The sequence below is a fragment of the Sesamum indicum genome, linkage group LG4 (genome assembly GCF_026168435.1).
Source record: "Sesamum indicum cultivar Baizhima isolate 11 linkage group LG4, ASM2616843v1, whole genome shotgun sequence".
Lineage (NCBI taxonomy): Eukaryota > Viridiplantae > Streptophyta > Magnoliopsida > Lamiales > Pedaliaceae > Sesamum > Sesamum indicum.
In genome coordinates this window covers 13,448,656-13,470,205 of record NC_142660.1, presented here as the reverse complement: position 1 = coordinate 13,470,205, position 21,550 = coordinate 13,448,656, and the positions used below count along the sequence as shown (strand labels likewise).

At 35.8% G+C, this 21,550-nt stretch overlaps 4 protein-coding genes across 5 annotated transcripts; 2 read left to right on the top strand and 2 right to left on the bottom strand.

Annotated features, from left to right (window-relative positions):
- Positions 1-513: 513 nt before the first annotated feature.
- LOC105160556 (protein PSK SIMULATOR 3) lies at positions 514-3,201 on the bottom strand. The gene has a single exon (XM_011077988.3). The coding sequence runs from the start codon at positions 2,736-2,738 to the stop codon at positions 1,335-1,337; it is 1,404 nt and encodes a 467-aa protein (XP_011076290.1). The 5' UTR covers positions 2,739-3,201; the 3' UTR covers positions 514-1,334.
- A 5,848-nt stretch (positions 3,202-9,049) lies between these two features.
- Positions 9,050-12,525, bottom strand: LOC105160555 (Double Clp-N motif protein). The gene is made up of 6 exons (XM_011077987.3): positions 12,061-12,525; positions 11,943-11,978; positions 11,681-11,790; positions 11,186-11,365; positions 9,386-9,513; positions 9,050-9,299 (listed from the first exon to the last, which is right to left on the bottom strand). The coding sequence occupies exons 1-6, from the start codon at positions 12,273-12,275 to the stop codon at positions 9,267-9,269; spliced, it is 702 nt and encodes a 233-aa protein (XP_011076289.1). The 5' UTR covers positions 12,276-12,525; the 3' UTR covers positions 9,050-9,266.
- Positions 12,526-14,385: 1,860 nt separating this feature from the next.
- Positions 14,386-18,226, top strand: LOC105160554 (protein YLS7). 2 transcript variants are annotated; one of them, XM_011077983.3, is made up of 4 exons: positions 14,386-14,774; positions 15,036-15,874; positions 16,633-16,907; positions 17,217-18,226. In XM_011077983.3, the coding sequence occupies exons 2-4, from the start codon at positions 15,295-15,297 to the stop codon at positions 18,021-18,023; spliced, it is 1,662 nt and encodes a 553-aa protein (XP_011076285.1). In that variant the 5' UTR covers positions 14,386-14,774; positions 15,036-15,294; the 3' UTR covers positions 18,024-18,226. The 2 variants fall into 2 exon arrangements, with proteins under 2 accessions (XP_011076285.1, XP_011076287.1); XM_011077985.3 differs by having other exon boundaries at positions 15,021-15,874.
- Positions 18,227-19,196: 970 nt separating this feature from the next.
- Positions 19,197-21,439, top strand: LOC105160553 (putative pectinesterase/pectinesterase inhibitor 46). Its single transcript, XM_011077982.3, has 2 exons — positions 19,197-20,308; positions 20,585-21,439. The coding sequence occupies exons 1-2, from the start codon at positions 19,267-19,269 to the stop codon at positions 21,262-21,264; spliced, it is 1,722 nt and encodes a 573-aa protein (XP_011076284.1). The 5' UTR covers positions 19,197-19,266; the 3' UTR covers positions 21,265-21,439.
- Positions 21,440-21,550: the final 111 nt, after the last annotated feature.

Below are 21,550 nucleotides of genomic sequence, written 5' to 3'. Positions count from 1 at the left end.
ATTGTACAGTTAACAAACTCATAGTGGTCTTGATGGATGACAAAATATGGTTCACTTTACATTTTTCAATCTGAAAGAAACCTAACCTTAAGTCAATTTCTGAAAACAGGTGGGCATAGTGAAAGCACATCTAACAATTCATCTATGTTGGGATTGGCAAGTTGTCCGCCACCAATATACTATTGGGGTACGTATAGCTGATGCAAAGTCCGCCACTCCCAATGAAAATTTTTATTTTTTACTTTTTGCCGGTTCATATAAGTTTGTATTCGTATAGATCATCAATTGTTATATTATATATGATAATGTTATTAAATATTAATTCAACTACTCATAGTTGATATATATGAGTGCAAATTTACGTGAATGATATTGGAATTTTCAGCTATAAGAACCATGTTTTTTGGACAATTAATTAGGTAAGCATTCGATTCGATGTTCAATTTGCCTATATGGAAAGAAATAAAATAACTGAGAACTAATGAAAAAGAAACTACAGTAAATTGTGGAAGGTAAAGGGTCAAATCATAAAATATAGATAGATGGAGGACACCTACTCTACATAATTATGTGATGTAATAATTTGACATGTGTTCGAGAAAAAAGAGGAATTAAAAGGTGATTCTTAACAGAATTTCGAAAAGATTCAAAAAGAAATAAAACTTTCTTCCAATATATATATAAAAAAAAGTGATGAAAATTGTGAAGGCCCATTGATCTCATGCGCACTTGCATATTGGGTTGGCTGGCCACCATAAACCCTGGAAAGATGAGCCCTCAATTTATTAATATTTCTTTATATATAAATATAAACATTAAGAATGTCATGTCCTGACCAACCTAATCTTCAAGAAAATTAAATAAAGATAAGGCCCACAACCAATCATAACACAGCTGCAAGCTGATGATATTTAATTTAATTTTATTTTTTTGGAGAAATAATAAATGTGTTCTCACCAGTCTGATCATGAATTCTGGATCCAATTGTTCCACGTCTAATGATAACAATGCATGGGTAACAAGAATATGTTCACATGGAATAAAATGCAAAATAATCATGGATTTTGCTTTGTTATAAAAATGAAAATTATATAGCTTGAATTGAAAATATTGTTCAACCCTTGGGCATTTACAGCAATAATACTACTATATTACAATGTGCAGATCAGGGGTTAGATGCAAGACTATCCTCACAGATCTGGACCAAGAGTTAAATACAAAAATCCATTGCTGATTGATGCAATATTATGATCAAAAACCAAAATCAGAAGACTAGTTTTTAATAGAAGGGGGTAAAGGAGAAGGGCTTGATCAGATATGCATGGTTAATTAAACTAGCTTGGACCTTGTTGTGAATTCAGGTATCCATTGAAGTTGCTGCACTGAAATATGGCCTTGGCGTTCATCTCTCTTTCGAACCTCCAAATGTAGTTCAGACCGACAAGAAGCTCGGTTATGGCAGCTTCGGTCTTTTCTTGATTTGCAAAGTAGAGAGTTTGCAGCAAAAGAACATTGGTTTTGGGCACCAAGTTCTGGTGCTCGAAGCTTCTTTCACTTTGCCATTTGATCATGTTATGAGCCAGTGGAGATAGCCATCCTAGTATCTTCTGCAAGGCGTCTCTCCACTCGGCAGCAAGAATTGGATTGCTGGCTGAAAATCCCACCCCCTTCAGTCGACCCCTTAAAGCGAAACGAATGCTATTAGGTAGCATTGAGTAAAGGTCGTCTCTTGCATCGACCCCCACTAGCTGTGGCGACCGGATCATCTTTTCCATCACGATGATCAAATTTGAATAGTGCAAAGCGAGTGCAGCGGCTCCTAAGGTGCTTGAGGGTGGTTTAAGAATCTTGGAGTTTAGCTCGAAGAATCCTTGGCGAGGTTGGAGATTTGGGGGGGTTTTCATCAAAGGACCGGATACGAATGCACATGTATTAGGGTTTTCGGAAGGATATACCAAAGCTGAGGCCGAAAGAGTACGAGGCAAGGATGTCGGAAAACCATGGCCAACTCCGAAAACAAGTTTGATCCTTGCAAGAATAGTGAAGACAGATCTTGCAAGCAATGATGTGACAGTGTCAAAGCTTCTACACCACAAAGACTTCTCCTTTAAGTACTTCACTTCTTGCCTCTGCCATAGAATCTTCTGCTGCAACTCAATGATTTTCTTCTCTTTGATTGCAGCATCATTGTCCTTACTCTGCAATGATTTCTTCAAACCGTTCTCAAGCACCAAGAGCTCGTCCATCTCTCTGTGCAAAGTGGCGGTTGTCGTGACAAACCGATCCATCTTCTTGGTCTTGGACTCCATCTCTTTGGAGCCCAGAAGCCAGTTATTCGGATCACGCCCAGAATTTGCAAACTCATCAAACAAACGCTCGAAGCTTCTCAGAGTTGAATCCTCGCACTTTTTACTGATCCGTGAAATGGATTTGGCAACCAACCTCAGATTCTCCGCCAACTCCGCACACGCCAAGCCCAACAAGAAGGCATCGTCATTTGAGATAATCTTACGAACACCTTCCAGGCAAATTGATTCCCCTCGAAGGCGAGCGACACTCTTGTCCGACAGAGACTGCCATAAATGGAGAAGCTTCGACATAAGACCCGCAATCTCAAAAGCCAAAACCCCAACGTTGGATTTCTTGATCACGACCTTCTTGGTGGTCGGAGGGGTGGTGGATCGCACCGAATCAAAACCATGGGAAATCGTCTTCTTCACCTTCACCAACCATGCCATGCTTGTACTTATTCGCGTGTATATAAAATTAACTATACCAGAAAAAAGATTGAAAATTCACAAGGTTCTCCCACTTATAGAAGATGGGGCGTGGATCAAAGAAGAATTTGAGAGAGAGAGAGATGATGATGATGATGAGAGAAGGAAATAATTGAAGTGAGGAGGAGGTGCGCAGAAAGATAAGAATAAGATAATGGGAATTGGAGAGTTTTAGTGTAAAGCCATCATGGGGTGTTTGAACACAAAAGCATTACAAATACTACTACAACTACAACTCTACATTGACAAACAAACACAAACACTCACAGTGCACAGTGTTTGTGTGTGTGTGTGAGAGAGAGAGAGGAGAGAGAAAGTTGGTTTGTATGATATCAAAATTGACAATGGGCACATGCAATAGTGAGAGAGGGGGGCAGTGAATGCATCTTCATTTTTTTCAAGAAATGGGAAATATTGTCTGCCCTTGTTTTGGATTCCACTTGTAATAATATACACATATATATATATATATGGTGGTTTCAAGAACCTCTATAATATATCAAAAAGATAATGTTTCTCTTAAATCTTGTATTTAATGTTTTTTTTAACTGAAGTACTTAGGTTTTGTTATATTTAACACAATGCAAAAACATATTATATTTATAAGGTATATGATGTAATTCAAATTTACAGCAGAATATCTGAATTAGAAAACAGCCTTGTATATTCAACAATATGTTTAAATGTATTTTTGGTCTCGTAACTTAGAATTTTTGATATTTTCGTCTTTTTAACTTTTTAGAGTATTATTTTGGTCCTATGTCTTTTTAATTTTTGTAATTTTCGTTTGTTTACTGGAACTCACTCTTCTCGTCTGAAACATGCATTTGTCTCCCACATGATATTTTAAATTGGAGTTTTTGTTTCCATTAGCCCATTTTTGCCAGTATTTTTATCCTTTAACCTTTTAAGATAGCAATTGTGGTCCTGTATTTTTTTAAATGTTTACGATCTCAATTTTTTTTCATCAGAACTCACCATTTTGGCTGGTGAAGGTGAACTCCGAAGAACAAAACAAATAAAACCCCAAAATTGAAAAAATATAGGATAAAAGTATTATTTTAGAAAATTGAAGAATAAAGTGCTAAATAACGTAAATTGTAGGACAAAAAAAAAAAAGAAGAAAATAATACAAGAGTGAGATTATATTTGGCTTGTATAGATGTATATTTGTGTATTATATATTTTAAACAAATGAATTTAGTATTTGAATATATATGTAGCTAGTGTTAAAATATTAGTAATTTTGTTGCAAAGTTTTAGTGGAATATTATAAATAATTGAGGAACATTGTTTGAGCCCACAAGTATATCTATGTTGCATTAATTGGGGAAAAAGTGGAAACAATAGGGCATGGCACAAAAGCTTTGCTTTATAGTTGGAAGTTTCTACATTATCACTTGTATTCTTTTTTCCCCCAATAGAAGAACCACTTTGTTTTCTTTCCATCATTTCACTTAGGAATTATTATCATATGCTTTTCATATCTATCAAATTAATAATCACTCCTAGATTAACATTAATCAACTATATCAATTATAATCATGCACTTTTAGATATTAATTTCCACTTGCATTTTTAAAAAATTATGGATCTTGATCGATGTATATATCTAAATCATTATTTAATTTATACCTCTCGGAATCCCAAGTCTTTTTTATTTTTTATTTTTTCATATCATGATAATAATTAATAGCAAAGGGGATATTAGAAATAAATAGTCAACCTTATTTCATCATGAATGTGTGCATGTTTGACCAAATGATGGCTTCAATTTCAAAAATTATTTCCTCCATTTAAAAAGGTAAGTTGTAACATGCAAGTGACAGATTGTAGCTGCAAATATGGCGATAAAATAGGGTAAGCTTAAATTATTTTTTGCAATAATGCAGCTACTATATATATAAATGGGTAATTTTCACATCAGATTCCTTCCACCCAATTATATTTCTTAATGCCCCATTACATAACTAATACTTTGATGGTGTAATTTTGATAAAACCTCGTTAAAAGACGATCATCCTATCCCTGAAAATTTTCAAAATTATATAATAGAATTAGGATTCGTGTGTTTTTATATAGTCTCAAAATCACAATTGTCGATCCAGAGGACATCCATGGGTGGTTATGATGGCGTGTGGTTCCATACACTCTTGACACGTGGGCATCATATAAACACTTGAGGTGATCTTTCGACAGGTGTGCATTTATGACTACGGAATTTTAAATTTGACCCATTTTTACTCTATTACTCGATCTAATTGTACACCCAATGGACCCATTTTTACTATTCGTGATGAGGATCTCTTTTGGAACTCATCTCCAACATGTGCACCTGATGAATTTCAAGTTCAGATAGTTACAGGGCTCAATATATATATATACTCATAATCTCGACTTGAATCATATTTAATTATCACGTTTCATATTAGATGCGGTCAGATTTAATCTATAGTATGATTGGATAATACATAGAGACATTTTTTAGATAAACTTTTATTTAAACCAGTTGCGTTTAAATTGCCAAGGTTTGAAGGGCAGTAAACAAGAGAGTTGCTGGCTTTGTCGGTAATCAAATAGGCAGCTATTCTTCAATTTCAGGTACGGATAAATGTGCCTTTTTCTAAATTAATAACAATAATTCGCAGCAGCGGAAAAAAATTATAATAATAATAATACTAATTGATACAAAAAGTACACATTCAAATGATGAAAGTACGACATGTTTCTGGAATTATTTCAAGAATTGCCCACAACAAAAAATTTGAGAAATGGGATTTAATTATATATATAAATATATATTCTCAAGTTAATTTATGGAAATTTATTACCAAGAACCATAGTAAACAAAGGTACATTTTCACTATTATTTTCTAGAAAGAAAGAAAAAAGAAATTCCAAAATGATGGAGTATAAATGCAGCTTCAAATCCCAGTAAGGTCTCTGACCAACAACGGAATAACATTGGATCCAAGAACTATAAGGATAAGCATTAAATAATATATTTATATATATATATATATATATATATTTGTGAGTACGAAAACTCAATAAAAAAATTCAGTATATATAATTACTATATATAAAAAAATATTAATCGAGCTTCCAATTTTTTATTTTCACAGTTTATATAATACCAATGAAAGCCATTTCCCCTGGTATTCATGTCGTGGCTTTCCATTGGCCGCTAAAAAAGTGGGATTAGTTCGTCCTCTCTCACTATAAAGAAATTGATCTTTTCCTACATTATAAATGACTACGACTTACGAACTATAGGAAATCAGTATTCTCCGGTACAGTCAAACAAAACGAATGTAACAATAGCCGATGTTTGGCTATATGGCGCATAAACAACAACAATCGATAGTTGTTGCACAATTACGATAATTAATTATTACAAACAACATAGGTAAAACTTGTTAGAGAGAAAATATAAGAATAGGGCGGGAAGGAAGGTAAGAGGAAAGTGAGGTAGAAGATTTGATGAAAACATTAATGTAATGGTAAAAGGGGCGGAGGCAGCGGGATTTGTATCAGAAAATGGAACAATTTTTGGGAAAAAGAAGCCTGCCTTTTAGGGTTCATATATTGTGTTGTAACGAGACATTTGTCGTTTCGGTCGTGGATATATGCATGGTCAACAACTCCAAGCTGTTCCAACCCATAACGTACGTACGTTAATTTGATCAACTTGAAGCTGCTGCTGTTGCTTCGATTTTGTACAACTTCTCCGCATGCACGTCTTACACACATATTCATGTTAATGAACTCCGAATTATTACAATTTCATCTACTTTTTCTATATTTAGAATGTTTCGTGCTTGAATTCACAATGCATAATTACAACGTTAATTTCAATAGTTTTGAGGTCTTGAATTTCAATATGTAAATTATTATATACTGTTGAACTGTTAATCTTTTATTTCTTAAGATAGAAACAATAATTATATGATTAAATCAATATCAATATATCATCAGTTTGATTCATATTTCAAATTCAATAAAAATAATTTTTTTTTCTTACCATTTATGTATACCAAAACACACCAATTAATTAGATGGTCATTAAACATTGATTCTTTATTGAGTCGATATTTTTTTATTATTTATATTAATTTGAAGAATTTTATGTATTTAATAATTAATAGTTTTATAACAAAAGTGAAGTATAATTTATGATGCTCAATGTTTTGACTACACAAGTAATTGATGAGGAAATAGGAATGATGATGTAAATGGCTTCAAGTGTTAGCAACATAATGGGCACATGTGCTCTGTATAGATAAATCATCAACATTCCTACTTCCTTAGTCAAACAAGAACATCAATTCTATGCAACACCATTGACATGAAATTCATCATGGGATGTAATAATTACTTGAAAATATGGTCATAAAAGTTTTAATAATTTATAAATTGGTTTCAATATTTTTATTTTATGATTTTTTTTATTTAATTTGAAAACTAAAAAAATTACTGGTGGAGATATTGATGTCTAATCAACCAAAAGATCACTAAATGCAAGATTTTAATGTATGAACATCAAAATCATCATAGGCCCTCAAGATCAATTTTCCTCATGAAAGCCGTAGGAAGTGTTGACAAATTTACGTAAGAGAACAAATAGCCAAAAGACAAAATCTTTCCCAAGCCATTCAACCCTACTTTTTAAAAATTAAAGGTCCAAAATATTCATATCTACTTGTGATTTGCACTTAGATACATCTTTGACCATTAATTATTTTTTTAATAAATTAATTATAGTTACATTATAAATTTTAAATTACTATTAAAATATATCAATATTCATACATTGATGGGATTTGAACTCATCATGACCTCTTAGTTACGGAGTCTCAATTTCGCCAATTAAATTAGACTTCACTGGTTATTTAAGAACTAAACAAAAAAGGCATAAATAAACTAAATGAAATAAAATCGGATCGATTTGAGCATAGTTTGGTGTGATTTGACCGCATACTTACCAAAATCAAACAAATTAATATTTTTTTCCAACAAGAATTTTCTATTAAAGAATAGTTTTGGCCACGAACGAGTACATTAATTGAACAAAAAAGAAAAGACACTAAACGCGTAACGAACATAAAATAAAGGTGAAATGATGATAGTTTGGACATGTAATTGCAAGATATGTGTTTTCATGTCAAAATCAACACTCAATTTGTCGTTGGGCTTCTTATCCTACACTACACTCATTTTGCTTCCTTCTTCTTGTCTCCATGCCAACCTATAAAAAGTGTGCATTTGCTGGGAATTGGGATCCCACTGATTTTCAGAGAAGGGCTTTTATTATTATATTTTTTTTTATTTATTGAAATATTTGCCAACTATTTATACCTTTTTACTTTGGAAATTATCAGAAGTTATTAATCTGTTGGTCTAAAAATCCTCCAATCATAAGATCTTTAAAATGAATTTAACCGGACATGCTCCCAAAGGTTCGGCAAAAGCTACCAATTTTATACGTGGTGTATGTATTTTTGGTTTGAATTGTTTTTACGTCAGGGTGTGGGATGTGCTCCCGAAATGGACTGAATACACCTAGAGTTCTGAATAAAGACCTACAAGGTAGAAAAACATAAAACCATATCGAAAAGTTTTCAATGATAGTTTTTCAATACTCAAGTCAGATAACCCCACATTAAAAGAGTACACATTTTAACACAAAATTACTTGATAGTCTAGATTATCTATGTTAAACATGTGAATTTCAACAATTCATGAAAATATCAGCACTTAATCCACATTTGACTATTGTATATTCTAATTCAATAATTGTGGTAAATCTATATTATTTTTACATCATTATGAAATTAAATAATGGGGTGGGGGCGTGACAACGTACAGTTTGTGCTCTGCTTTTGCAAGACAAGCGTTTAAGGCAACGGTCCCAGTTTTAGACAGAGTTTGGAACACGTCTATGGGTGTAAGTAAACATGATGATGCATTCAACCCCCCCACCCAAATAACTCTGTGCACGTGCGTCTTCCTCCCAGTCTAACGCACATCGCTCTAATTATTTCATCACCCCGCACGTGCATGCATCCCACGCTAAATCGACACCCCTTCAAATTTCAAACATCTCTAGTAATATTTTAGTTTTTCTCGATCTTCTGAGGGAAGAACGTGCGACGTGCAAAATGAGTGTATCGGTGTGATTATACTTAAGAGGAATGGGCTCAACGTACCATCCACGATCTGATAAAAGTTCAGAACCAAAGGCGAATTTAGTAACAGCGCAACAACAATGCTGAGAGTAACAGAGACTTTTAGCATTTAAACGAGTACAATCTAGTCATCTTTAAAGAATATCAAACTTCCAAAGTGTATATGGAAACAACTGAAAGGAACCTAGAGTATGAGTTTGAGCAGAAATTAGCCTCAAAGTGATGTCATTCGGGTAGGAATCCTTTCTCTTGAAGACGTAACTGAATGAGATTTCAAGATGCTCAGACCTGTTGAAGTCGATTATTTGAAGCTCAAAATTATATCTTTGTCCATCTGCACCATAGTAAACGTGCCAAGGCTAAGTTAAGTCAAAGAAATGAAGTGGTTGGGTTACATTGATAGATGTCAGAAAGCCTTACGGTTTTGGACAATTCTTTGGCCTTGTCGTTGTCAAAGCCAAGTGTAGACAATATCTTATGCCCGGCAGACTCCTTTTCCGACCAAATTCCAAGAAGCAAATGTGTGGTTGTGATTTCGCCGCTTTCACCTGCTTTTGTAACTAATTAATTAAGTATGCTACTTATCACAGAGCAAAGTTGTAGCAGAAACATGTCTCAGGGTGCATGAATTATGTTTCCAAATTCCATACTAGCAGAAGCCTCTTTGGTTGAAGTATTTTTGCAATAACAAGTGTCCTTCAGTCCATAATCAGAAACTTATTATCCAAGAAGAAGAGAAGATTCTGGGGTTTGATGATGATTTGAGTTTTGATCAGAGGCAAAACAATATCCAAACACGGCATAAGCTGTAGAATCAATAACATATATAATACTAGCACAAAGAATATAGAGCAATTAACAAAAATGCGTTCCTCAATACCCAAGCCAATGAAAAGACCCAGCAAAAGAAAAGCGAAAAGAAAGGACTACAGGTTTGCAGCAGCACCTCAATAATAGTATACAATATAGCCTAAAGGGGTCGCAACCGGTGAACATAACACAAACCAGAAAAATGTTACCTTCGAAATTATCATATCTTAACTTCTAATCAAAGAAGCAAAACTAATGCAATTCAACTAGAGAATACACTAATTTCTAACTGTTGATGACTTCTGCCTCAGTGTATTGCTTCAGGCTTTATTTTAGTATTAGTTAGGTTTTAGGTTATCCATGGGCTAAGAGCAAATAATAAGCTTACTTCTTCCATTTTCTTTACTTTTTTTCTTATTCCTACTTTCTTTCTTTCTTTTTCCCTTTTCTTATTGATGTGGTTGTTTTTCAGAAAGACAAGAAATAGGCATCCAATAATCCAAATGGCTCCTAAAATTTATAATACTCCATATAGACATGAATTGCGCGCAGCACCTTTTCACAGCCGAACACATTTAGGAGCCATAATTAATCCTCAGTTAAGAAAACATCATTTAATTATGGTAGTTGACAAAAGACACAAACCTCTCAACGCTAAAAACATAACAGAACAAGACAGGGAAACCCTATAGTTAGGCTGCAAAATCTAGTACGATGATTCAATTGTGAACCTGCATGAAATTATTTTGACAGGACTGAAACTGCATTATTTCATGAACAAGGTAGAATAAGGACATATAGTTCATTCTGCCGATCACTTTGATGATGTATTTTAAATGAAGATAATCGTACTAGCAAAAATAAAAAAATCAAACAATTACCAAATGATTAAAAAAATGAAGAGAAAATAGATCAGCAAAAAGTGTGAAACATTTAATTCACTTAAAAGTCTTCTCATTGTCTGCTTTCAAGGTCTGAAATTTTTTTTCCAGAAAATGCAGTCCAAAGCACAGGAAAGAGAAATCTTAGGGAAGAGAAGTAGATTTATTATCTACATCAGTCAGAAGACTAAGAACAATGTATATACTATTTAGTACAACTGTACAGAGTTATTGTTCACTTGAAACAAAATAGTGAAGAGAAATGAGAACTGAACATCATTGATGAACTAGTGGTTGTTGATTACCTTGGCTTAATAGCAGTTTGACTTTGCTCGAGCTAAGTTATAGATCCATGGGAACACTCAATTATAAGGACATAATGCTTTGAGCCGCAGATGAAAAGCCTCCATTGAGGAGATTAATAGGAGACACATTTTAAACAGTGGAAGTTCAAAAATCTTAGAACCTATAAATTAAAAACAATACACAGTAAACGAACCAGATGTCCACATGAAAGTACTGATAGTACCTGACTTCAGCTTCTCCTCGACTGCCCAGTTGAGAGCCCTCTGAGCTGGTTTGGTCAAGGGAGGATGCTCAGGACTGAAAAAGTACAAGTCAGATTTTCCTAGCAACTTCACAGTTTCTTCTCGGACCTTAAAAAGTGTAACACCATTTTCCCTCAAAAACTTTGCTGCCAAACTGGTCCCTGCAAGGTTAACAATCGAGCCTCATATCGTGTACCTCACACTGAAAATAAGCCCTCATTAAAAGAGCATCAACAATTATTACTTCTTTAAAATGGGCTCAAGATTAATTCCAAGCTTATACGAACTGAAACACTATTCTCTTATCCACACAATTAAGAAGATTATCTTAAATTGTTGCCCGAATTCTATTTGAAAATCAAATAAGCTAGTAACACACTATGTTCTAAAAGGGATTGAAACTTTCATAACACAAATATAAAGAACTGAACATGACCAGCAGCAGTAGGTTTATTTCATCCTATGCAAATGCATACCTTCAACCAAAATGCCCATAAGGAGAGCCTCAGTTCCGGTATTGGGATACTTGAGCTTCCGAGCCTCCAACTCAGCCATAACAAACGACTTTATCGACCTCGCCGACCATCTACAAACACCGTTAATCAATAACTCTCAAAGACAATTCACTAAACTTGTAAGAATGAACAAAATTAACAAATCCCACATATTCCCCTTCATAACATTATTACAGAAAAAAGAATAAAAAAACGAAGGGCAAGAAAAACATCCAAAACTCACTTGGGCTTCTTGTCGGAAGCAACCCCCTCAGTCGTCCTGCAAAACCGTGAACAGTATATCAACAAATCAGCTACACGGGACAAAAAATACATTTCTAGGTAAACAAACAGCAAATTACGTGGTGGGGAGACTGAAGGAGACGGTGGCTACAGTGGAACTACGTCGTCTCGAAGCAATCAGACTGAAACCAGACGGCTGAATCAATAGCTTCGTGCCCACAAAAGACTTGGATAGATTGAAACTCAAACACTGCTCAAATGGTCTTCTGCAAGATTGACTCGTGGCTGAAGAAGATGGTGTAATTGGGAACACAGACAACCCTTGAGCCGCCATTAAAGCCGATACTTCTCTTCAAAAACCAAAACTCAAATTTTTCTTTTGGGCTTGTAGGATTTTCCTCGTATTACTACAAATGGAAGTGCGAGAGGGATTTCGGGGTTCTTCGCATGGTCTTGCGCGAAGTACTGATTATGCTGAAGTCTCTTGTGAGAAAGGCAGAGCTGAGTTTGGTGGTGAGAGGCCGAGGCCGAGGCCGAGGCGGAGACCAAACCAATCCTCTATCCGCCCGAGTTTACACTAAACCGTGTTGCAGAAAACACGTTTTTGGATAAATATATTGTTTTTTAGCAGCAACTTTTATCATAATCAACCAAAAAATATATTAGTTTTATAAATTAATAAAATAACTTTACTTGTATTTGTGCTTTAACCATTATTAGTATGTGTAGCACACTCATAATTATAAATCTCTTAAAGATTAAATTTTTATTTTTTAAAAATATAAAAAAGAAACAAGAGAAGGAAGTTATAAGAAGATAAAAATATGTGAAGTTGAGAAGAATGAGAGTATCAAAAGCTCCTTTTCCAACAATAATAAAGTATGAATAATTCAAAATAAAATTTTGCATTGCGCTCGACCCAAGTTATATAAGAGGTGTTTGCAATAACTTCTATTTTTATGACAAAAATTATAAGAGATGCTAACTTTTTAGGGCGTCTCGTACTCTAAATCCACAAATGCCCTACCTTCCTCGCCTTGATGACATGCCCCAAGAACTTCTCGGGTGACAAAAGTCAATGGTGCTTTCCTTTCCCATTTACAAGAATCATCCTATAAGAATAAGAAAGCACTCGAATACGAGGTTCTCCCAACCGGCTGTCTTCGTGACAGGTCAAAGAAGTAGTAAAAGTTGTAAGTGTTCGAAAACAAAAGTTGAAAAAATTCTATTTTCAGTAAAAGTTATAAAATAAAAATACTCGTTTCAACTTGTTTTCATCATTAAATTCATAAGCGTTTAGAATAAGCATTTACAAACATCCCTATCAAACTAAGCTATTCGGAGTAGTAGAGTTTAACCTATTTAGCCATCGTGTCGATGGGCTAGAAATTTTGAAGCGCATATTTTTGTATTTATAAGGTATTTGTATTTGTGATCCGAATATAATATTAATAAACTAAATTTTATTTAGTTAATTTATATCAGCACTGGCAAAAAATAAAAGTTCCAACAAGAACTTGACTATTATGAAAGGAAATCAAAGTCCCATAAAGATTGTGAGAATTTTCTTTTTTTTAAAAAAAAAATGGTGATGAAAAATATTTCAAAAAGTAATGATATGGTAAGAGTTGGTTTGGCATAAATTATATCATTAATATTAATTGGAGAGCGAGAATCACATCATATGTAATAATCATGAAGCATGATTCTCGACATCAACATTAATAAAAAATAATTATACTGGAAATTTAGTACGCCAAAAAGTCATACCAATTACCAAATCACATTAGTCGTTCAATTTCAATAATTACCGATTATTACTTTCATTTGGTATTTGATAAATAAAAATTTTCATTATAAATATAACAAATAGTTTAAAATTAAATATTAAAAATAATAGTTACACTTTCATTATTTATATTTTATTTTCATTAAGTAAACTAATAAAAATAGTCTCATATAAATTCATATGTAAAAAATATAGGGAAAAATGCAAGCAACCCCCTTGTGATATCGCAAATGAGCAAATTACCCCCTTGTGAAAAAATAAATACCGATTTACCTCCCTATATTTTTTAAAATACAACAATTTACCCCCCTATGATTTTTAAAATAAAGCAATCTACCTCCCTATATAAGGAGGTAAATTGCTTCATTTTAAAAAGTATAGAGAGGTAAATTGCTATATTTTTTTTCATAAGGGGTAATGTGCTCAACTCTAATATCACAGGGGGATAAATTGCTATTCACCCAAAAAATATATATGTAAACCGACAAATAATTTTTCGATATTGTTCGGTACAAATATTATAAATCGACAAATAGTATAAAAAATAAAATAATATAAAAAAACGATACAATTTGGTAAATGACACTTAAAATCAAAGTCGAACAAAATACTAAAGCAAAAATTTTCAGTTTGATTCAATCGTTTTACTGAATTATGAGCACTCTTAATCAAGAAAAACGCTGATGGAATCAAGAAAAACTCTTAATCAGTATATGCGTTCACCCTGAGCATTATATAGCGGACCCAAAAATCTGTGCAGTCATTTGGAAGAAGTGACCAAAAGTCTGTCAGTTTTAGTAATATAGCGTTGATTATTTTTGTCGACAGATCATTTTCTCTCCAGATCCAAAACACTCTTTAATCATTAGTTTATCCCCATGATGATTCCTCTACTCCCCACCGCGTCGAGCTTCCTCACCCACTGGAATATCGCATCAGTTTATTGTGTTCAATCATCAATTTTGCTAATTGAGAGGGAGTTGCAAGACTTTTAAGGCTGCATTTCAGTTTGCGCGACGTTGGGTTTTTTTTTTCCGCTTTTAGGTAAGAGTTTTGGAGATTGTATCTGTGGATTTACTTGTCTTATTGTGGAATTCGGGGGTGATTTTGAGAAGTTGATATGAATGTGGATGTGGGTTTTAAAAATGTCGGTTTCAAATATGTTTTTTTCAACCGAGCACTAGTATGAAGTCCTTGACTTCTGGTGCTGCTGTATTTTGCGGTGTGTTTGATGGTGTCAATTGTCGTCTGATGCGATTTTTATGCGTTGCTCATTGATTTATTCTGTAGATTTGTTCTGTGCAGCTTATGTGCTTGTCTTGATTGGGGTTGACGGTGTTGAATCATAGTTCGTGATGATTGGTGTTGTATGCATATGGAATTGGTAGGAGTAAGTTCGTCTTTGGGATTAGCTTCTATGAATGCATATGCTTACGATTATTGGAACACGAAGGACATCTGCTCCGCGTATGCAGAATGTTGTGAGACAGAGTTTTGTGTAGGTCTTGAAACCTGATTTCTATGTTGGACGCTATAGAGGGAATTTAACTTGAATAAGAGAGCCATGACTCCTGTTTCGACTAAAGAATGGCCTAAAACTGCCTATCCGAAGACCCTTTTATATATTGTTGCCTTATTTGGGGGGCTTGCCGTATTCTTACTGCTTGCTTCAACCCTCTTGGTCTCACAACCCATTGGTGATTCAGAATCCTCCATCAGTTATTCAGTTTCTGACTCAAGTCGCATTGACATTGCCAATCCATTTCTAGGCAGAGAGAAATCAAATTCAACGTTTTTGGAAGGTCATATAAATGAAGTTATGTCTCAGTATGATGGTACTAAATATGCTGAATCTGGTAAAGGTTATGGCGAGGGAAGTGTGGTTGAAAAGAACGGGTCTGCCGAACCTCAGGATAAGAGTGGAACATCATATTCAGGACAAGCAGAATACGAGAAGTTGAAGGACCATCTTCCACATTCTAATGTAACACAAGAAGAGAACGGCAATAGAATTTCTTCACATAATACTGCATTTGAGGGGAATACATCAGTCTCCTCCAATGATGTGCCAATAGAATTAACAAATACTCTGGAGTCTTCCTCTGCTACCACCAACCTGAGTCAAGCAAACGTCGTTGATTCAGGTACTATCTCGTTGTTATTGAAATGTTTAGGGGTGCCTCTAATTTTCGTATCCTGCTATATCTTTCTGATACTTTTTTCTTTACCCTGTCCCCTCTTAAACAATTTTCCCTGTGTTGATGTTTTCTTATCTATAATCACTTTTCCATAGTTGCAATATATTATACTTCTAAGCTTCAAATGCATTTTTCCATTTTTTGGTTCCTACTCACCAGGTGCCCACGTGTTTTGCTTGGGGGGATTGGAAGCCCTTATGTTTTGTAGGCTGCTTGTTTACATCTTTATCGTGATAGTTGATCCTTTTCCTGGATACATCCATTGAATATATGCAATACATGTATTAGAGGTGAAATAGTTGTGGAAGAATTTGAAGCTTTATTCACTTATTTGTATTTTATCTTTTCCTGCACATTGACTTTCAAGCTTATTTTCCTGCTCACATGTTGGATAGTGTTGTATTCATTATTCCCTTCTGTGGCCAGCTTAATAACTTGTTGCAACTATCTGTGCCTTTTTGGCTTGCAAAATGGAAGTCAGCTTTTCTTTTGTAATCTTGTGAACTCAAGTTTTCAATGCATGAATTGAGATTATACCAACAGTCATAATAGCAGTCGAGTGTAGTAATGTGCATATATTTTCTGCATTGGATATTAGTAAAGAGGTAACTGTTTGATAGGTTGACTGCTGTCATTTTTTCAAAATTTTATATACTCAAAATAATGATTCTTGGCTCATAGTAAGTTGCCTTATTATGTTCCAGAATGTGATCTTTACCATGGAAAATGGATTTATGACTCAACTGGACCATTGTACCCGCATGACTCCTGCCCCGTGCTCACTCAGATGCAGAACTGTCAGGCGAATGGAAGACCAGACAAGGATTACGAGAATTGGAGATGGAAACCATCCCAGTGTGACCTCCCTAGATTTGATGCTAAGAAGTTCTTGGAGCTAATGCGAGGAAAAACATTAGCTTTTATTGGTGATTCAGTTGCAAGAAATCAGATGGAATCATTGTTGTGTATTCTGTGGCAGGTAGGAGAAAGGCCTTTTTTCACATCAAAATTGATGCCATATTCAGTAAACATAGTTCTTTCCTTCTTTCGAGTACACTAGTCCTGGTCTCCTTTCATTCATTTCTGGATCTAATAGGTTAGCTTCTGAGTTACTGGTGATAATATGAACAACTCAATCTATATTTAATCTCAAATCTTATCAATATTGACGTGGTCAATTCACATAAACGGTGATCAGTAGCTTGCTCGGTGGCTTCTTGTGACATTCTAATATCCCTACCTTATTGACATCAACTAAGATTAACCTGTCATTCTTGCAAACTCTCAGGTTGAGGTACCCAAAAACAGAGGTAATCGAAGAATGCAACGTTACTATTTCAGATCTACGTCGACAATGATTGTTCGCATATGGTCCTCCTGGCTTGTTCATCAAATCTCCGAACCATTTGACTTTGCTCCTGCTGGTGTGGCTAAGCTCCACCTTGATGCCCCTGATGAGGGCTTCATGGAATATATCACAGGTTTTGACGTGATTGTCCTCTCTTCTGGCCACTGGTTCGCCAAGCAGTCGGTATACATATTGAACAATGAGATTGTAGGAGGACAATTGTGGTGGCCAGACAATTCAAGAAAGAAGAAGATTGACAGCGTTCAGGCTTTTGGAGTTTCTGTAGAGACAATTCTTACTGCCATCGGCACACATCCAAATTACACTGGTCTTACCATCGTTCGCAGCTTTTCACCAGATCATTATGAGGGTGGTGCATGGAACACTGGAGGATCATGCACTGGAAAGGTAAGGCCTGCCTCGGAAGGTGAATTAGTTGAAAATAGGTTTACCAAGATAATGCATGAGAAACAGGTGAAGGGATTTCATCGTGCAATTACTAAAAAAACAAACAAATCAAAAATGAAATTGATGGATATCACAGAAGCCTTTTCATATCGCCACGACGGGCATCCAGGTCCTTATCGAAGTCCTGATCCTAATAAGATTACTAAGAGAGGCCCAGATGGTCGGCCCCCACCACAGGATTGCTTGCACTGGTGCATGCCAGGTCCAGTTGATACATGGAATGAGCTGATACTTGAAATTATAAGAAGAGAATTCCATGACAGGCAGAACACGTCTTGAGTGTTACTGAAGATTGTTTTAGCTAAAGATAACTCCGTTCTCTGGGTAGATATTTATCCCTTTTTCCTTGACGAATACTTTGAATTTAGAGAAGATACTGTAACTTATGGCCAAAACAAGGCCCAGCGAGTGCTCTTGTACCACTAATTGTAAACGTATTCTTTTGCTCAAATCTAACAGCTACCGGCATTCATTTTTCTTCATCTTCTCTGTTTATTTGGTATTCAGACCTTAATTTATCTGGTTGTAATGGCTGTATATGATATCATCTGATTTCTCTGTCATTGCAAAAGAATGGTATTAGGGCTGTGCCCTGATGTTGTGCTCTGGTAGTTTAATACCTTGGTTCTTGATAATGTTGTGCAGCTTGTGCTGAAAAATGCATCAGCTGTTGAATTCTAGTTGCATTATTGGGTTTTCATTCTTTCCTTTTTCCTTTTTCTTTTTCTACCTGGTCCTGTTACCTACATTGATCAGCTGATCCTCACAGCAGTACTGCTACTTGGTGTCTTGGGCTCAAACCAATTAGTCAAATAGACTTGTTCTTCAGACATTCCTGCGAGATGTAGAGAGAGAGAGAGTTGAAGAGAGGCTCCTGAGGTCAGCAACTCATTTGGGAAATTTTTACTCAAAATTGTCATATAATTGATCAACTCCTGATATATTCCATTTGGGCTGAAATTTTCCCCTCATCATGAGTCATTTACCAAGAAAACAATTATATCTGAAAGATTTTAATCCAAAAAGAATTTAATTATTCAAAACTAATCCTACAACAAATATATCGATTTTGTTGTCTGATACGATCTAACCTGAGGAGTTAAATCTCATAGAAAACGATATTACACTCGCAATTACATTTGGAATTTACAACTGTTGGGTTGGTATTTATTTATCGAAGTGGAAAAACATGTAGATGAACACACGATACCTTAAACACAACTTTAATAATGTCAAACCAAACTGGCATTACATAGTCAACCAAACCAGCCATTGACTTGCCATTTTCGTTTATTACATAACATCATTGTACTTCATAATATAACATGAGCAGCACTTCGAGTTTTGTCTGCCCCAAATTCCCAACATGGTGCCTCGCACGTAAGTCCGCGTTTGGCAAATACAAAATTGCATCTCGTGCACAAAAACCACCAACCATATATACTTATCCATTCCACCATCTTCAAACAGCCCACCACACCTCATTTTCCAGCCACAACCAAGAAGCCGAAGTGGAACAACAATGTCCACCCTCAATCCCTACGGCAAGCTTGATGAGGCCGAGCAACAACGCCTCGCTGCACGCAGAAGAACGCGCAGAAGAATTGTAATTATCGGCCTGTCGTCCGTCGTTCTTGTTGCCATTGTAGTTGCAACTGTGTTCGGCGTTTCTGAGAGCAAAGACAACAAATCCGGAGACAAAACCACGTCGTCGTCAGCTTCCTCAACGATCAGAGCTGTTTGCAACGTGACATTGTATCCGGATTCATGCTACAATAGCCTGGCTCCCTTGGCGAAATCTGGAAACTTTAAGCCTCAAGACTTGTACAAATTATCAGTTCAAGTAGCCATTGACGAACTCTCAATGGCCTCCAAGAATTTCGTCGAACACGGGGTGAAGAAGCTCAACATCACAGACCAAAAAACACTTGCGGCCATAGACAGCTGCCAAGAACTCTTCTCTCTCGCACTGGACCACCTCAACAATTCGTTATCCATAAAGACCACGAACTTGTTCGAGGCGCTTGATGATCTGACAACTTGGTTGAGTTCCGCGGGAACATATCAACAAACATGCATCGATGAACTGGAAAGTGTTAGTGGAGTATTGACTACTTTCGCGAATGAGAATTTCAAGAACTCGACTGCGTACACCAGCAACAGTCTAGCCATTCTGAGTTCATTCGAGGAGTCTATTGGAGCACTGGGCGCCGTAGGGAGGCGGCGGTTGATGAGTCTTGGGGGAGGAGATGCGCCGGAGTGGGTGTCGTTCAAGGACAGAAGGCTGCTGCAGACGCCGAGTTCGAGGATAAAGGCGGATGCGGTGGTGGCGAAAGATGGGAGTGGGAAGTATAAGACGATTAAGGCTGCTCTCAAGGCTGTCCCTGAGAAAAGCAAGAAGAGATTCGTTATATACGTGAAGAAGGGTGTCTATGTTGAGAATGTTAGAGTTGAGAAGACGAAATGGAATGTGATGATGGTTGGTGACGGGAAGGATGCAACCATTGTTTCTGGCAGCCTCAACTTTGTCGATGGAACTCCCACCTTTAAGACTGCTACATTTGGTAAGTTTTTTCAAAATCTTTGAATTTGATCGTTCCAATTAAACCAATTACAAAAAAAATATAATGTTTTGGTATTCTTATTGAATGATAGACAATCATGTCAAAAACATATCTATTTATTATATAATTAGTTCAAATTCAAATAAATTCGATTTGAATTAGAATTTCTCGAATTCAAATTAAAAAGGCATTAATACCTCGTTTTAGGACACAAATTGATAAACATCCACATCTCAATTGATTATAATAGTTTTTTGCTCTTTTGTGTGAAAATAGCGGTGGCTGGCCAAGGATTCATAGCCCGAGACATGGGATTCCGCAATACAGCCGGCCCAGCCAAACACCAAGCCGTTGCTCTAATGTCGACCGCTGATCATTCAGTCTTCTATCGGTGCACCATGGATGCGTATCAAGACACGCTCTATGCCCACTCCAACCGTCAGTTCTACCGCGAGTGCAACATTTACGGGACAGTAGACTTCATTTTTGGAAACTCAGCTGTCGTCTTCCAGAACTGCAACATTTTACCCAAGAAACCCATGTTGGGCCAGCAAAACACCATCACGGCCCAAGGGAAGATCGACCCAAACCAAAACACAGGGATCTCGATCCAGAATTGCACCATTGGGCCAGCGGCCAATCTCTCCGGAGTCCAGACTTTCTTGGGCCGGCCTTGGAAGAATTACTCCACCACCGTTTTCTTTCATAGTCAAATGGGTAGTTTGATTAACCCAAACGGCTGGCTTCCGTGGGTTGGAACGTCTGCCCCCAATACGATCTTTTATGCTGAGTTTCAAAATTCGGGCCCCGGGTCCGTGACCAAGAATCGGGTCAAATGGAAGGGCTTAAAGCTCAATCTCAGTGCGACCCAAGTTAAGAAGTTCACAATTGGGCCGTTCATCAATGGCGATAAATGGATTCCGGCAACGGGTGTTAGCTACAAATCGGGCCTTTGACATCAAGTCCGGTTTTTTTTTTAAATAAACAAAATATAATTTTCTAATTGTATGATTTATATCATATGTTTTTTTTTCTTTTTTTGGATTTATTTTTATACTTTTTTCCTATAATTCATTATTTGTACTTTTATCGATGGATTTAAACCAAAATGGAATCCAATATTACATGCTATTGTTTTGACGAGATAATAATATATTCTATACTCAAAGAAAAATTGATTTTTTTTTATTACAATGACATGGGAGTGTTGATTACTTTTGTATGTAGCCCGCAGAAAACATC

Coding starts and splice junctions, on each gene's coding strand:
- LOC105160554 (XM_011077983.3), top strand. CDS start 15,295: ATGACTCCTGTTTCGACTAAAGAATGGCCTAAAACTGCCTATCCGAAG. Junction 15,875..16,632: donor AGCAAACGTCGTTGATTCAG/GTACTATCTCGT, acceptor ATTATGTTCCAG/AATGTGATCTTTACCATGGA. Junction 16,908..17,216: donor TGTTGTGTATTCTGTGGCAG/GTAGGAGAAAGG, acceptor GCAAACTCTCAG/GTTGAGGTACCCAAAAACAG.
- LOC105160553 (XM_011077982.3), top strand. CDS start 19,267: ATGTCCACCCTCAATCCCTACGGCAAGCTTGATGAGGCCGAGCAACAA. Junction 20,309..20,584: donor CTTTAAGACTGCTACATTTG/GTAAGTTTTTTC, acceptor GTGTGAAAATAG/CGGTGGCTGGCCAAGGATTC.
- LOC105160556 (XM_011077988.3), bottom strand. CDS start 2,738: ATGGCATGGTTGGTGAAGGTGAAGAAGACGATTTCCCATGGTTTTGAT.
- LOC105160555 (XM_011077987.3), bottom strand. CDS start 12,275: ATGGCGGCTCAAGGGTTGTCTGTGTTCCCAATTACACCATCTTCTTCA. Junction 11,979..12,060: donor TCCTTCAGTCTCCCCACCAC/GTAATTTGCTGT, acceptor ACGGTTTTGCAG/GACGACTGAGGGGGTTGCTT. Junction 9,514..11,185: donor CGAGGAGAAGCTGAAGTCAG/GTACTATCAGTA, acceptor TTACAAAAGCAG/GTGAAAGCGGCGAAATCACA.